The sequence below is a fragment of the Schistocerca serialis genome, chromosome 8, assembly GCF_023864345.2.
Source record: "Schistocerca serialis cubense isolate TAMUIC-IGC-003099 chromosome 8, iqSchSeri2.2, whole genome shotgun sequence".
Classification (NCBI taxonomy): domain Eukaryota; kingdom Metazoa; phylum Arthropoda; class Insecta; order Orthoptera; family Acrididae; genus Schistocerca; species Schistocerca serialis.
The window spans coordinates 34657479-34671120 of NC_064645.1; the positions used below are offsets into that span (position 1 = coordinate 34657479).

The 13642-nt window shown below is 38.0% G+C and overlaps 1 protein-coding gene across 1 annotated transcript in view; it reads left to right on the forward strand.

Annotated features, from left to right (window-relative positions):
- Positions 1-13642, forward strand: part of LOC126416187 (testis-expressed protein 10 homolog) — a 159909-nt gene that overhangs the window by 36091 nt on the left and 110176 nt on the right. The window contains exon 3 of the mRNA XM_050083769.1: positions 3081-3290. Coding sequence (XP_049939726.1) covers positions 3081-3290 — 210 coding nt within the window. The remainder of the gene's footprint in view (positions 1-3080; positions 3291-13642) is intronic.

Sequence of the window (13642 nt, forward strand, 5' to 3'; positions counted from 1 at the left end):
ACAACTCGCAATAAGCTGGAAATTTTCATTTGAGTCATAGACCAGCACAGATTTTCACATGTCACTATCGGCTAGTAGATCTATACCTAATGCTGATGATGTCAAGGAATTTGTGATCAGTGAATTGATTTCTTTCAGGCATGCATGTAATTATTAATCCAATGTCTAACATATTTATCCTACATGCTACAAAGCAAAACAAAAATTTGAATAAGAGGTATTACTTGTGTGTAGTTTCATTTGTATTTATGTTTGGGCCTTAGAGTTACTTAAATACTCTTTATATCAGCTGTTTGCAGCACAGACTTTGGACAACATATGGGACTTTCTATAATTTACCTTATGTGTGTATTATATTCATGGATCATTTTCACTCACTCTTTCACATATGTAACTATAATATGTAATGATGATAAAAACATTCCCCATTGTTTACATATATACTCCTCTACACTGTAAAAATCTTTATGCATTGAGTATCTTTAAGAAATTTCTGGAACATCTTCTCATTCACACTGTCTCGTAAATTCTTAGCTACCACTGTGCCAGTTGTGTACTTGACTGCTCTGGTCCTTTTTCAACAACTCTTTCTGTATGGTATACTTTTCAGCTGATATTTATTTCTTGTGTCATAAGAATGGATCTCAGCATTTTTTGCAAATGTATTGTGTTTTATTAATGACACTGTTGTTCTGTAAATGTACATAGATGAAAAATTTAATACTTTTGGATTATGGAAAACACCTCTGCGTGAGTCTCTTAGATTTTTATTCACATTGATCCTAACGACTTTGCTTTTTTCCCAGTGCACATTCTTTTTTGTGTTCATGCTGCTGGAGATTCCCTACACAGTAATTCCATACTGTATGTATTGTTAAAAAGTCAGTGGTATACTGTATACAGATGTTGTGTACTGGTATAACGTGAAAGGTATTTTGTGATAAGTACTACAGTACGTAGAGCAGACATGCTCTACATGTTATCTCCTTTGGGTGTTATTGTCTAACACAGTACCCAAAACTTTTACCCAGAAACTTCTTCCAGTATTGTTTCACTTACAGATATTATCTGCGTGACCTGCTTTTTATTTATTAGTAAACAACATGAACATGGACGTATTCAAAAGAGACAATTTATATGAGCCATTAACTGTGTTATTTGTTGAGATAAATGTGCTTGTTTCAAGTGTTTCCAATTTTTTTCTGCATTTACTGATGTCGTCATCAGTGCTCAATATTTATTGTTCTTTATAAAGAGACTGAACAACTGTGATCTGTTGTAACATGTTGCTTCCTATTGCCAACATGTGATTTTATCCATTGTGCTGCATGTTCATGTATGCCATAGCTTTAAAGTTTCCACATTAGAGCTGTGTGGGTCATTGTTTCAGAAGCTTTAGCCAAATCCAGAAACGTAGCAGCTACACAGTTTCATTTGGGTACTGCATCTGTAATGGATTGTGTTAGGCCAGAAATAGATGTTTCTTTATATTTCCATTATTGGAACATTATATTCATGTATAAATTGAATACATGTATAAACTGAATATTGTGCCCAGAATGAGATTTTCACTCTGCAGCGGTATGTGTGCTGATATGAAATTTCCTGGCAGATTAAAACTGCGTGCCGGACCGAGACTCGAACTCGGGACCTATGCCTTTCGCGGGCAAGTGCTCTACCAACTGAGCTACCCAAGCACGACTCACGCCCCGTCCTCACAGCTTTGAATATTGTGTGTCTCAAGGACTTTAGTTAATCTACTGTGCATAAGCATCTGTAATAGAGTTGAGACATTCAGTACTGTAGATAAACGTTTAGGAAAGTTCTGTCACAGATACTTTTGGATTAAAGGAGCCCACACACCAAAAAGCAAAAGTGTAGAGTCATCGATAGGCACACGCAAAAAGAAAGAAAACTCACTAGCTCTTGAAGTAACTCTTTTTTGAGCTAGAAAGTAAGCTGCACAGAGGAAACACGCTTGCATACACATGTCTATGCCTGCTGGAAAACAGTGCCAATGCTGCATTTTTGCAGGTAGACTAGGTAGTGGTGGGGGTAGTGTCAAGTGGGATGGACAGAGGGAGAGAGAGACTTGGAGAGTGGTTGTGGGTGGTTGGCTAGCAGCTTGGTGGGAGACAGCTGGTTTGCTGCCTAGGACTATGAGGGGTGGCAAGAACACAGTCCAGGCATGTGATGCATGGTTATCAGAGCCAGTGAGGAGGAGTGCACGCTGAAGGTTTCGAGGGAATGACAGGACAGAGAAAGGGGAGCTTTTGGGTGGACGGTGCAGGCACATTAGGTTAACAGAGATTGAGGCCACGATAATTACAGGAGTGGAGGATGTGTTGTAAGGATAGCTCCCATCTGTGTAGTTCAGATAGGCTGGTGGTGGTGGGGAGGATATAGATGACCCTGAATTCTTCACTCTGCCACCAGCTACTGTGAACTGTGCAGATGGGAGTGACCCTTCAAATTGTATGCATCACCAGAGGGAGGTATCTTGTCTGATTACGAAAATAGTGTACCTTCAGCTTCCTTCTGTACCAGCAGAATTCAAAAGCTTCTGTTCTCTTCATATCTGAACAGTAAACAGATGCAAATGGATGTCTCTTGCTGTGGGTATACAAAGATTGAGAGACTTGCACAGGGTAGATCATTATGGAGAGCTGAATCAGAGTAATTTTCAGATTCAAGGCAACAATAAAAATCTTGACTTGTTGTGTAACAACTAGAATCATTTTCTCTCTTCCACCATGGGTTGGGAATTGAGTATATATGAAGAAATAAGGGAAGGGAGGCTGTAAAAAGGAGTGAGTGAAAGAAAGAAAGTTATTCAAAAGCTGTCTCCAATGTTGGGAAAAAGAAATAATCTGGTGACTGTTATAGTTATTAGAATTTCACTTATAAAGCCTTGCACTGTATATGTTGATTACAAAGATAGGCATGTCTAATATTGTTGTGGATAATCAGTGTGCAAAACTGATAGACCTAAGGTGCATTAACTGATATTTTTAAAAGTGCATGATTATGTTTGATGAAGGTGAATATACATACATAAATTTGGAATTTCATTTGTCCAGGAGCTTCTTACTAGACTGCAGCATCACAATAGCTCAATGCGTCAGGATGCTATACGGGGTCTGGCTGAACTGGTGGCAAATTTCTCATCAGAAGTTCTAGATGATGTGCACTTGCCCCAAGTGATTGAAAATGTTACTCGCCTTTCTCTAGAGTGTGAATCTGCTGTTCGTAGAGAGGCAGTAAAACTTCTTGGATCAATTTTCAAAAAGGTAATTGATGTATCTTTATAAAATTCAGCTTGGAAAATTAGTTTTGTATCATGATCCAAAAAATAAGTAGAATTTATTCAGTAGAAACAACATTGATATTTTGTGTGTGTGTGTGTGTGTGTGTGTGTGTGTGTGTGTGTGTGTGTGTGTGTGTGAGAGAGAGAGAGAGAGAGAGAGAGAGAGAGAGAGAGAGAGAGATTGTGTGAGTGAAGTTATTTGTGAACAGTTCATTGCTTTCATTCGTCTGTAGATCTCATTGTGTTTGCCTGTTATTTAGCATCTTCTTTCTTTTAACTGACCTTGTGAGATTTTGTGAACTATTAAGAGATTTTCAATCTATTCATCTTTTCCATTTGAACCTTTAATTGACTCTGTGAATAACTATTACTGATTTAACTGCTGATTTTCGTGTATTTGTGTCACACATCCTTTAATATAGAGTTAACAGTGTTCAGCAGTATCCAAAATGAATATATCTAAAATTGTTTCATTTGATCAGTGTCATCATTTTCAAACTTCTAACCGTATTGCTCAAGTTCTTATTTTGATTTCCTTTGGAGATGAAACTAAAAACCTTTTGAAATTTTCTATAGAATTTTATTGTTTTCAACCTTCCTCTCTTTCAGAACATTTATTATTTCTTTCAACCGTTAGTGACAAGGAGATTTGTTTGTGTCTGACATGTTTGACAGTCATCTTGCATAGCCTGTTTTCTTTTGTGTGTGATCTAGATGTACTTGAAATATCGTTCTGCATTTGGTTGCATTCAGTTGCTGATTTTTGTTACACAGAGCTTCATAAACTCTCTTCATGCATGTGATGATTTGTTTTCAGTATTTTTCTTAGGATTTTCTTCTCTCTCTTTTTCATCTACATCTACATGGCTACTTTGCAAATAACACTTACGTGACTGGTGCTGGGTTTCTTGAACCAGCTTCACACTAATCCTCTGTCATTCCACTCTTGAACAGCACATGGAAAAAAATGAACACCTATGTCTTTCTGTGTGAGCTCTGATTTCCAATATTTTATTATAATCATCATTTCTTTCTATGTATCTCAGCATCAACAAAATATTTTCGCATTCATAGGCGAAAACTGGTGATTGAAATTTCGTGAAGATCTTGCCGCAATGAGAAATGCCTTTGTTTGAATGAAGTCCATCCCATAGCTTTTATCATGTCTGCAACACTCTCTCCACTATTTCTCAATGAACACAAAATGTGCTGCCCTTCTTTAAACTTTCTCAATGTACTCCGTTAATCCTATCTCATAATGATCCCACATCATGCAGCAGTGCTTCAAAAGAGGGTAGACAGGTGTAGTGTAGGCAGTATCTTTAGTAGATCTGTTACATCTTCTAGGCATTCTGCCAGTAAAACACAGTCTTTGCCTCACCTTCCCCACAACATTTTTTTGTGTGTTCTTTTTCAGTTTAAGTTGTTTGAAATTGTAATTCCTAGGTATTTAGTAGAATTTATGGCCTTTAGATTAGATTGATCTTATCATGTTAACACAGTTGAGTGGGTTCCTTTTAGCACTCATGTAGATGACCTCACACTTTTCTTTATTTAGGGTCAATTGTCCATTTTCACACGAAACAGATATCTAAATTGTTTTGCAATTAGTTTTGATCTTCTGATGACTTTACTAGATGATAAATGACAGCATCACCTGCAAACAACATAAGATGGCTGCTCAGACTGTCTCCTAAATCAGTGATAAAGAGGAGCAGCAGAGGGCCTGTGACACTACCTTGAGAAACACCAGAAATCACTTCTGTTTTACTCAGTGACTTTCCGTAAATTACTATAAACTGTGACCTCTCTGGCAGGACACCGTGAGTCCAGTCACATAACTGAAATGATATTCCATAACTGCACAGTTAAGAGTACAAGATGCTTGTGCGCTACGGTGTCAAAAGCCTTCTGGAAATCTAAAAATAAGGAATCAGTTTGAAATCCGCTGTCGATAGCATTCATCACTTCGTCAGAGTAAAGATCTACTTGTGTTTCACAATAACAATTTTTTTTATAAATCTGTGTTGACTATATGTCAAGACACTGTTCTCTTCAAGGTAATTCATAGTGTTCTAACACAATATATGTTCCAAAATCCTACATCATATCGACATGAATGGTAGGGGGCCTGTAATTTAGTGGATTACTTCTCTTGCCTTTCTTGAATGTTGGTGTGACATGTGCAACTTTCCAGTCTTTGGCTACAAATCTTCTGTTGAGCGAGTGGTTGTACACGATTGTCAAGTATGGAGTTATTGTATCAGCATACTCTGAAAGGAACTCTACTGGTACACAATCTGGACTGGAAGACTTGCGTTTATTAAATGATTTAAGTTGCTTCACTGCTCCGAAACTATCTACATCCAAGTTACTCATGTTGGCAGGTATTCTTGATTCAAGTTCTGGAACATTTGCTTGTTCTTCTTTGGTGAAAGCTGTGATTAGTAACTCTGCTGTGGCAGCACTGTCATCAGTAGTATTTCGATTGCTAACACACAGAGAAGCCATTGATTGTTTGTTGCATATTTTACATACGAGCAGACTCTCTTTGGACTTTCTACCAGGTTTTGAGACAAAGTTTTGTTGTGGAATGTATTATAAGCATCTCACATTGAAGTCCGCACTAAATTTTGAACTTCTGTAAACGATCACCAACCCTGGGGGTTTTTGACATTCGTTTAAATTTGGCATTCTCTTTTTGTTGTTTCTGCAACAATGTTCTGACCTGTTTTGTGTACCATGGGGAAGCAGGTATGTCTTCAGTTGCTGTTGACAGTGTTTCTGTGAATTCATGCCACAAATGGTCTGTACTTACAGTGTTAATTTGGAAGGAGTGGAGATTGTTTCTCAGGAATATGTCAAGCAGAATTTTTATCTGCTTTTTTGAATAGAGATATTTTTCATTTATTTTTGGAAGAGTTGGGTGTTACATTATTCAGTGTCGCTATGACAACCCTGTGTTCACTAATGTGTGTATCCATTTTGATGCTCATTATTAACACAGGAATACTTGTTGCTAAGAGTTCAAGTGTGTTTGGACAACCACTTGCTATTCAAGTGGGATCATGTACTAATTGCCCAAAATAATTTTAAGAGAATGCGATAGCACAATTTTGGATGATGTTTTATGCATACCACCAGATTTAAATATGTATTTTTGCCAATATGTTGAGAGTGAATTGAAGTCACCAGCAACTATAATTTTGTGAATCGGGTATGTGTTTGAAATTAGACAAGTTTTCTTTGAACCTTTCAGCAATTGCATCATACGAGTTGAGAGGTCAATATAGGAATCCAACTGTTAATTTATTTCAGTTGCCTAGAATGACCTCTACCCATACTAACTCACCAGAAGTATCTACTTCAATTTTGCAACAAGGTAAGCTACTTCAAACAGCAACAAAGACTCCACTGCTATCATTTCCGAATACCATTAGATCCTTTGTAAAAATTTCAGCTGAATTTATCTTGGCCTTTTGCCAGCTTTCAGTGCCTGTAATGATTTGAGCATCAGTGCTTTCTATTACAGGGTGTATACGACCTGGGACAACCGGGAGATCTGGGAAAAACCCGGGAATTTTTTCATCCGGGAGAAAACCGGGAAAAACCTGGGATTTTTTTACAATTCCGGGAATTTTTCATTGTTTTAATTTTCAGTTAATTTTTTGTAACTTTGACTGGTAAGAACCAATACTCCAACAAAGAAACTGTATCTCGCTGCTGTAGAATAATACTGCAGCAATAAAAAACGAACGAGAGAAAAAAATGAAAATAAAACTTAAGTTGCAAAGAAAATGCACCATATACAACAACAAAACACAGTGCTCATACAAGCGTCTGCCAACAGCAAAATCTGTAAAATGCTTTAGGAAGGCCGGCCGGAGCTGCAGAACGGTTCTAAGCGCTACAGTCTGGAACCGCGCGAACACTACGGTCGCTGGTTCGAATCCTGCCTCGGGCATGGATGTGTGTGATGTCTTTAGGTTAGTTAGGTTTAAGTAGTTCTAAGTTATAGGGGACTGATGACCTCAGAAGTTAAGTCCTATAGTGCTCAGAACCATTTGAACCATTTTTTGAGCTTTAGGAAGACTATGCAATGTTTCATAACAGGCCTGGAACTAGGGGGCGGGGGCAAACCGGTATCTGCCCTGGGTGGCAGTTTCGGAGGGGGGGGGGGGGGGGGGGGTCACACACGACAGATTCATATTATTGAGGAAAAAGACCTTGTTTCACAAAGCGTCTAGCATCCAGCGCACATTGGTCTATCGATTACTCATATGATTTCGAACACATCCGTGTTGATTTTTGAATACGTGCATAGTATATGTGATGTCTCTGCCAAGGGAATCCCCGTCGCATCTAGAAATAAACTTTCCTGCAGACAAAAGGGGACGGGTCTACACGAGCTGAGCGGAATAAAGTCGAACGGGTGAATGCCAATCGCTGTTTATTTGTTTGACTGTGTTTGCAAATGATCGGCGTTGTTATAATTACTAGCGAATTCCATAGATTCAGACTAACAGAGTGGAAATAAACGACTATCAGGAATAACAGGCAACAGAGATTACGCATTGTCTTCTCCGTCTATCCAAGAAAATGAAATTTTGACAGAAAACTTTTGACCAGACCGCTACAATACTAAGGGCCAGTTATACAGTCCATGGATAGCAGCCGCTAAAGTTCTATTCTGGGGGTAGCGCGGAAAACGCGTTGTATGAATATGTAATAAGGTATAACTAAACCGGTGACTGTGGCAGGATTAGTTAACCAGAGAATAAGTTTTGACACTGGCAGGGATAGTTACAGAATTAGTGATGACAAGATTGTTTGTTAGAACGAGGAAGGAGAAGAAACGGGAGACTCAGACAAATTACGGAAGAATATGACGATTCCAAATTTATATAAAAATTTCGTGCTACTACTTTTCGATCTCATGCTTCAGAAGCCAGAGAGTATGAATAAAATGTGAAACTATCTCCTAACATAAAACTTTTTGCTTGTAGTAGGCCTAATAGGCATTTGATATTGGTACTTCGTGAATTACATTCCGTTGTGCTATAAAAATGACCTTTTGTGCCAAACCAGTCTCATGTATTCGGTATGTGTAACAACTGCTGCAATATTAGGCAGGCCTATTTGGTTTTACCCAGCAGACAGTGACAAAATACACGTAATCACCTCGAGAAACCACACCAGTCTTGGGTACAATTTGTATTAACAGCTTTTTTTAGCATTAGACGACAAGATTTCGTTTTTTGATGTAGCAAAACCTTCGACAAACTTTGATGAGGTAATAGATTCTTTTCCAGAAAGTACGCCATTTAAAGCTGTGGCAGGATTAGAGAGAAAAAAAGCTAGGACTTGTAAGGAATGAAGAAATGTGTACTGTCTTGTCTTGACTCGTTTTATGTATTCTATATTTAATTTTATGTCACACAAAACAACAAATTATTAGCGAATAGGCAGTAAAGACAGCAAATTTTCTGGAGTTCTTGTTCTGCCGGTTACAAATAATCCCATCCAGTATTAATTGCGAGATTTTTTTTGAAGAGGGGCAGGGTGTCAAAACGGCCGACTGGGAGCAGGAAAGGCATCACAGGACATTTTAATTTCCACTGGCCTGAATATAGTTTGATGGCACCCATTACAAAATATTACACGTTTGAATTCCACAGAGCGAAATACGTGCGGTAGAAGAATGCTGTGTGAAGAGGTGTGGCACTGCACTTTGGCACACTTAAGACCGAATAACATGTCTTACGTTTCCTCGAACACATATGTTTTATGTTTCAGACTTTTCAGAAAGATGTGCGCTAGAAGATGAACATATTTTTGAAAAGCAGATTTTTTTAAATTTTTGGCGTCCTACCTCAAACGCTCGAGGGAGGGGGAGCGCCACTATCTAATATTGCCTCGGTTCGGATTTACGTTAAGTGATTTTGCTGTTTCCTCTTCATTTATTGGTCTCAAGTCAAATGAAAACAAAACGGATTTCTTTGGTGGGAAGCTATCAAGTGCATTAAAATACATTCACGTAATTACGGAAGTCTACAAATGTTATTAGTTTCAGATTTATTTTGTTTCCACCTTTCTAACAGTCAAGTGTTAATCGCCTTGCAGAACAATGAAGTTATTTTTGTCGGTTTGTTAAAGAAATTTGACCTTTATTAATCTTTTGTGCTGAGGCAGTCAATTTATTTGAAACGAAGTGTTTAATTCGACACTATTGGGTAGTTTCAACTGTTCGTTGCATTTCAAGTTCACATCTTCATCTTCTAGCACGTATGGCGTTATGCCATAATAAAGAACCAAACATGAAATAATACAGTGCTGGTACTCCAAGAAAATTTACATCTGAATCTGGACATACGAATGTGCATTTTAAGCCGAATTATGCATTTTAGTATGATTCACAAAATTCCCATGCTCTTGGACTATCCCCTAATGTCTTGTTTCTAGTATGACATAATGTAAGATCTTTTAATGTTTTACACGTACAAATGTACGGCGCGGCGACGCCTGTTATCTGGTGCTCTCTGGCAACTGCCGAAACGAATCTGTTTCTAACTGGTCGCGGGAAAATATTCCGAATGGTTGTTTGAAAAGCGTTACTTTCAAAGTAAATTTCCTTATGAACAAAAAGAACTCTGTGCGCGAATGTCCCATGAATTTCTTAAATCACAGAGCGTTCAACTCTCTTTCAAAAATCAATTCTTTGAGGACGACCATTTAGAATATTTTCGAGCCCATAGGATCAGACATTTATGTCGTTCTTAAAAATTTTAATGGCACATTTGTGTGACGTATCTTAAATAGTAACACGCGCAAAAAACAACAACATTATGTGTGAAAGCTTAGCTTCTCTTGCAGCTTATTAATCTTAGAGACCAATATTATACGTGAAAGCTTTTCTTGTAGCGACACTATGTATATTAATTTAAACCATTATCTTTTCTTATTTGTGTGTTCGACCCCTTAACAGTGACATTGGTATTGGCCGACTACATCACATGTCCTATGCTTTGAATATCGGCTGGCGAGATCGCTTGACATGAGCTATGACTGGCTTGCAAAAGCGCATCGCAATCTCGGACCAATCCTTCAGAAAGTAACATGCGGTATTTTGTGGAATTCGAATTTATACTTTCGTAATACGAAAAAATGCAGTGTACATGTTGCTGCACATCAGAAATCTTTCCAAAACGTGTTTTTTCTCCTGAGTTTCGCTTTCTAAAATGCCGAGAAATTATCCGCCAGTGTATAAAACCACAACCATTGAAAGGATTGATACATTTTACAGTTCCAAGGAAAAGTATACTGTTATTTAACACAGAAAAAGTGTATTTTCATCCGGGAGAAAGTGTATTTTTAACTGGGAAATCCGGGAATTTTTTTTTCTTTGTCCACGTATACACCCTGTATTAGCGCTTGGAGCTGTGGTACTTTCCCAATTACGACTGTTATTTGTATGGTTTCTAAATCAATTTTGTTCCTGCGTGTGTGATCTGCACCCTTTGTGAAAAACAGAAAGGGCTTCAGTCTCAGAGATACACTAACAGGTCATTCCATGTCAATTCAACCAATTTGAGAAAATGTTCCAGCTGATACCCTCAGATTTGACTGAAATTTAGCATGCCAATGTTACCAAGTGTGGAACACTCATGTACAAAATTTTAAGTTCCCCTGCCAATTAGTTCCAGAATTATGGCTTGTGAAAGGAGGTGGCGTGACCCGGAAATTGCAACCCGCATCTGGCAATCTATCTTCAGACCCAACTTCAGGTCTTAATAACTTTGGAACTATTCCGCACAGTCCAGTGAAATTTTTACAACCCAGAAACATCCACTTAGATAACACACTCAAACACCAACAACATATTTCTGAGGGAAAATAAAAAATTCCAAAATGTGATTTAAAAAAAGTAATATGTTAAAAGGTACATATTGTAGGTGCCCTCTATGCCAAATATAATTCACTCAAAGAGGGTATACGTTTTTTTGTGGTAAGCTTAATGTGGCCTAAACACACACAGAACTCATCTTGCCCATATCACTCACACAAACAGAGTTACATGCACATGAAAATACAAAAATTTGAAAAAATTACCTAAAAACATGGATTTTCTAAGAGTGGTAGCACAAAAGGGACAAGTGATATCCAAGCCAAATTTCAAACACAGCATAAGTAGACCATAATATAATATGTGGCAAAATTTCAACTTGTTATTGCAAGGCATATGTGTACAATAAAGATGTATTTGGTTAAGTTTCTTTTAACACGATTTAGTAAGTAATAGTGATGATGCATACAGCTTGTTTCAGATAAAGCTGCAGCAATTGTTGGGAACCATTAGACAACAGAAAGTTAAACAATGGTAGTTTTCAGGTACAGAATGAGTCATTGTTAGGCAGGAACAACAAAGAAAACAAGCAACAATCACAGGTTACTCATGTTTTTAAGATTCTAGTTCAGACTGGTCAGTACTCTTGTGGAAAGTCAGTATGGAGGCAGAAGAGTGTACTAGTGGTGCTTATGTTCAAACAAGTTGCAGTATTGGTAGAGCACAAGCATCTGAATGTCATAAAACAACATATGGAACAAAATGTGGCACTCGCTTTGTTCTGTATGATCTGGATGAATCGGACCAAGATTTGTTGCTGTGGAGATCCGGGATACACCCCGTGGGCACAAGAAGTATGATTCCAGGAAACTTTAGTGTTTGTTATCATCATATGAAAGTGTTTCTGGATAAGTATTCTTTCCTGCAAAGAAGTTGTTTTGATTCATTTCGGATTCATAAGAAGACAGTGAAGTGTAGCCTCAGAGAAATTGATAAAATCAGTATTGAAAGTGAATCAGTGCATGGGACTTAACATGAAACCAGGACAAAAGTTATGTTCCAGGTGTGTTACACTGCTAAAAAATGAAGAATATTCTGATAATTTACATGACAGTGACAAAGAGTATCAGCTACCTACAACCACAGCAGATGAGCAGTTAAATACTTCAGTGACTGCTCTTGGTTTGTCTCCCATGTAAACACACAAAGTTGGGAAAAGAGTCAGTCCCAACTACGGTAGAAGAAAACTACAAGAAGCTCAAATGGAATTAAAACACAAAATAGCTGACACACTATTGGTGGAAGAGGAAGAACCATCTGCTCCAAAGGAACAGAAATCATGCCAGAAATGCCCTGACTTGGACAAAATTGTGCACGATTTGAAAGAAAAATGTGCCATATCCACACACCAGAAAAAAGTAGCTATTCTTATCCTTGCACTTCCAGCTGGTCTATTGACTACACTGCAAAGGAATTCAGTATTTCTACATATATGGTAAAGCAAGCTAGGAAAATAAAAGCAACCCAAGGAGTGCTTCCACAACTTCAGCAGGCTCAGGGTAAGCAATTGAGTTCAGAAATAAAGGTGCTTGTGTCTGAGTTTTATGAAAATGACTACAGCCGAATAATGCCTGGAAAAAAGACTATGTAATGGTGAAAATGAGAAATGTACGTGTACAGATGCAAAAAAGACTGTTGCTATGCAACATATCAGAACTATATGTAGAATTCAAGGAAAAGTATCCGAATACCAAAGTAGGTTTATCGTCTTTTTTCAATCTTCAGCCAAAATAGGTTGTGCCTGTAAGTGCATGGGGCACATACAATGTTTGGTATGTGAGACCCATCAAAATGCTAAGCTGATGTTTGCTGCTATAAAGGATTCTGGTCTGTATTACAAAGGTGCAATGAAGCTGCTAGTGTGTGACATCAGTTCCTACCAGTGCATGACAGACAGGTGTGAAAAGTGTTCTGGTAAGGCAAATTGTGCAGAACACATGAAACTATATGGTGAACTCTTTATGGATGATGGAAACACACAGATCGCACAAGTCTTGAAACAAAGCATGGTACAGTGGAAGATTTTGTTGAAATGTGTTGTCAAAAAACGGACAAACTGACCCCACACAGCTTCACAGCAACGGCACAGTTGGCTTATCTCCAGTTTTATAAGGATAATTTGAAACAAGATGAAATTGTAGTAATACTAGACTTTTCTGAAAATTAAGCATTTACAGCTCAAGATGCCATCCGAGGATATCATTGGGACAAGAGTCAAGCAACTCTCCAGCCATTTGTGATTTACTATAGAGGTGAATCAGGTGATGTGCCTGTCAAGAACCTGTGCATTTTTAGTGACTGTTTAATTCATGATGCAATTGCAGTTCATGCCCACATTCGCACTGTCATGGCATATGTGAAAAACAAGCCGCCTCACATACATTTTGCGAAATACTTCAGTGATGGGGCAGCTAGTCAGTACAAAAACTGTA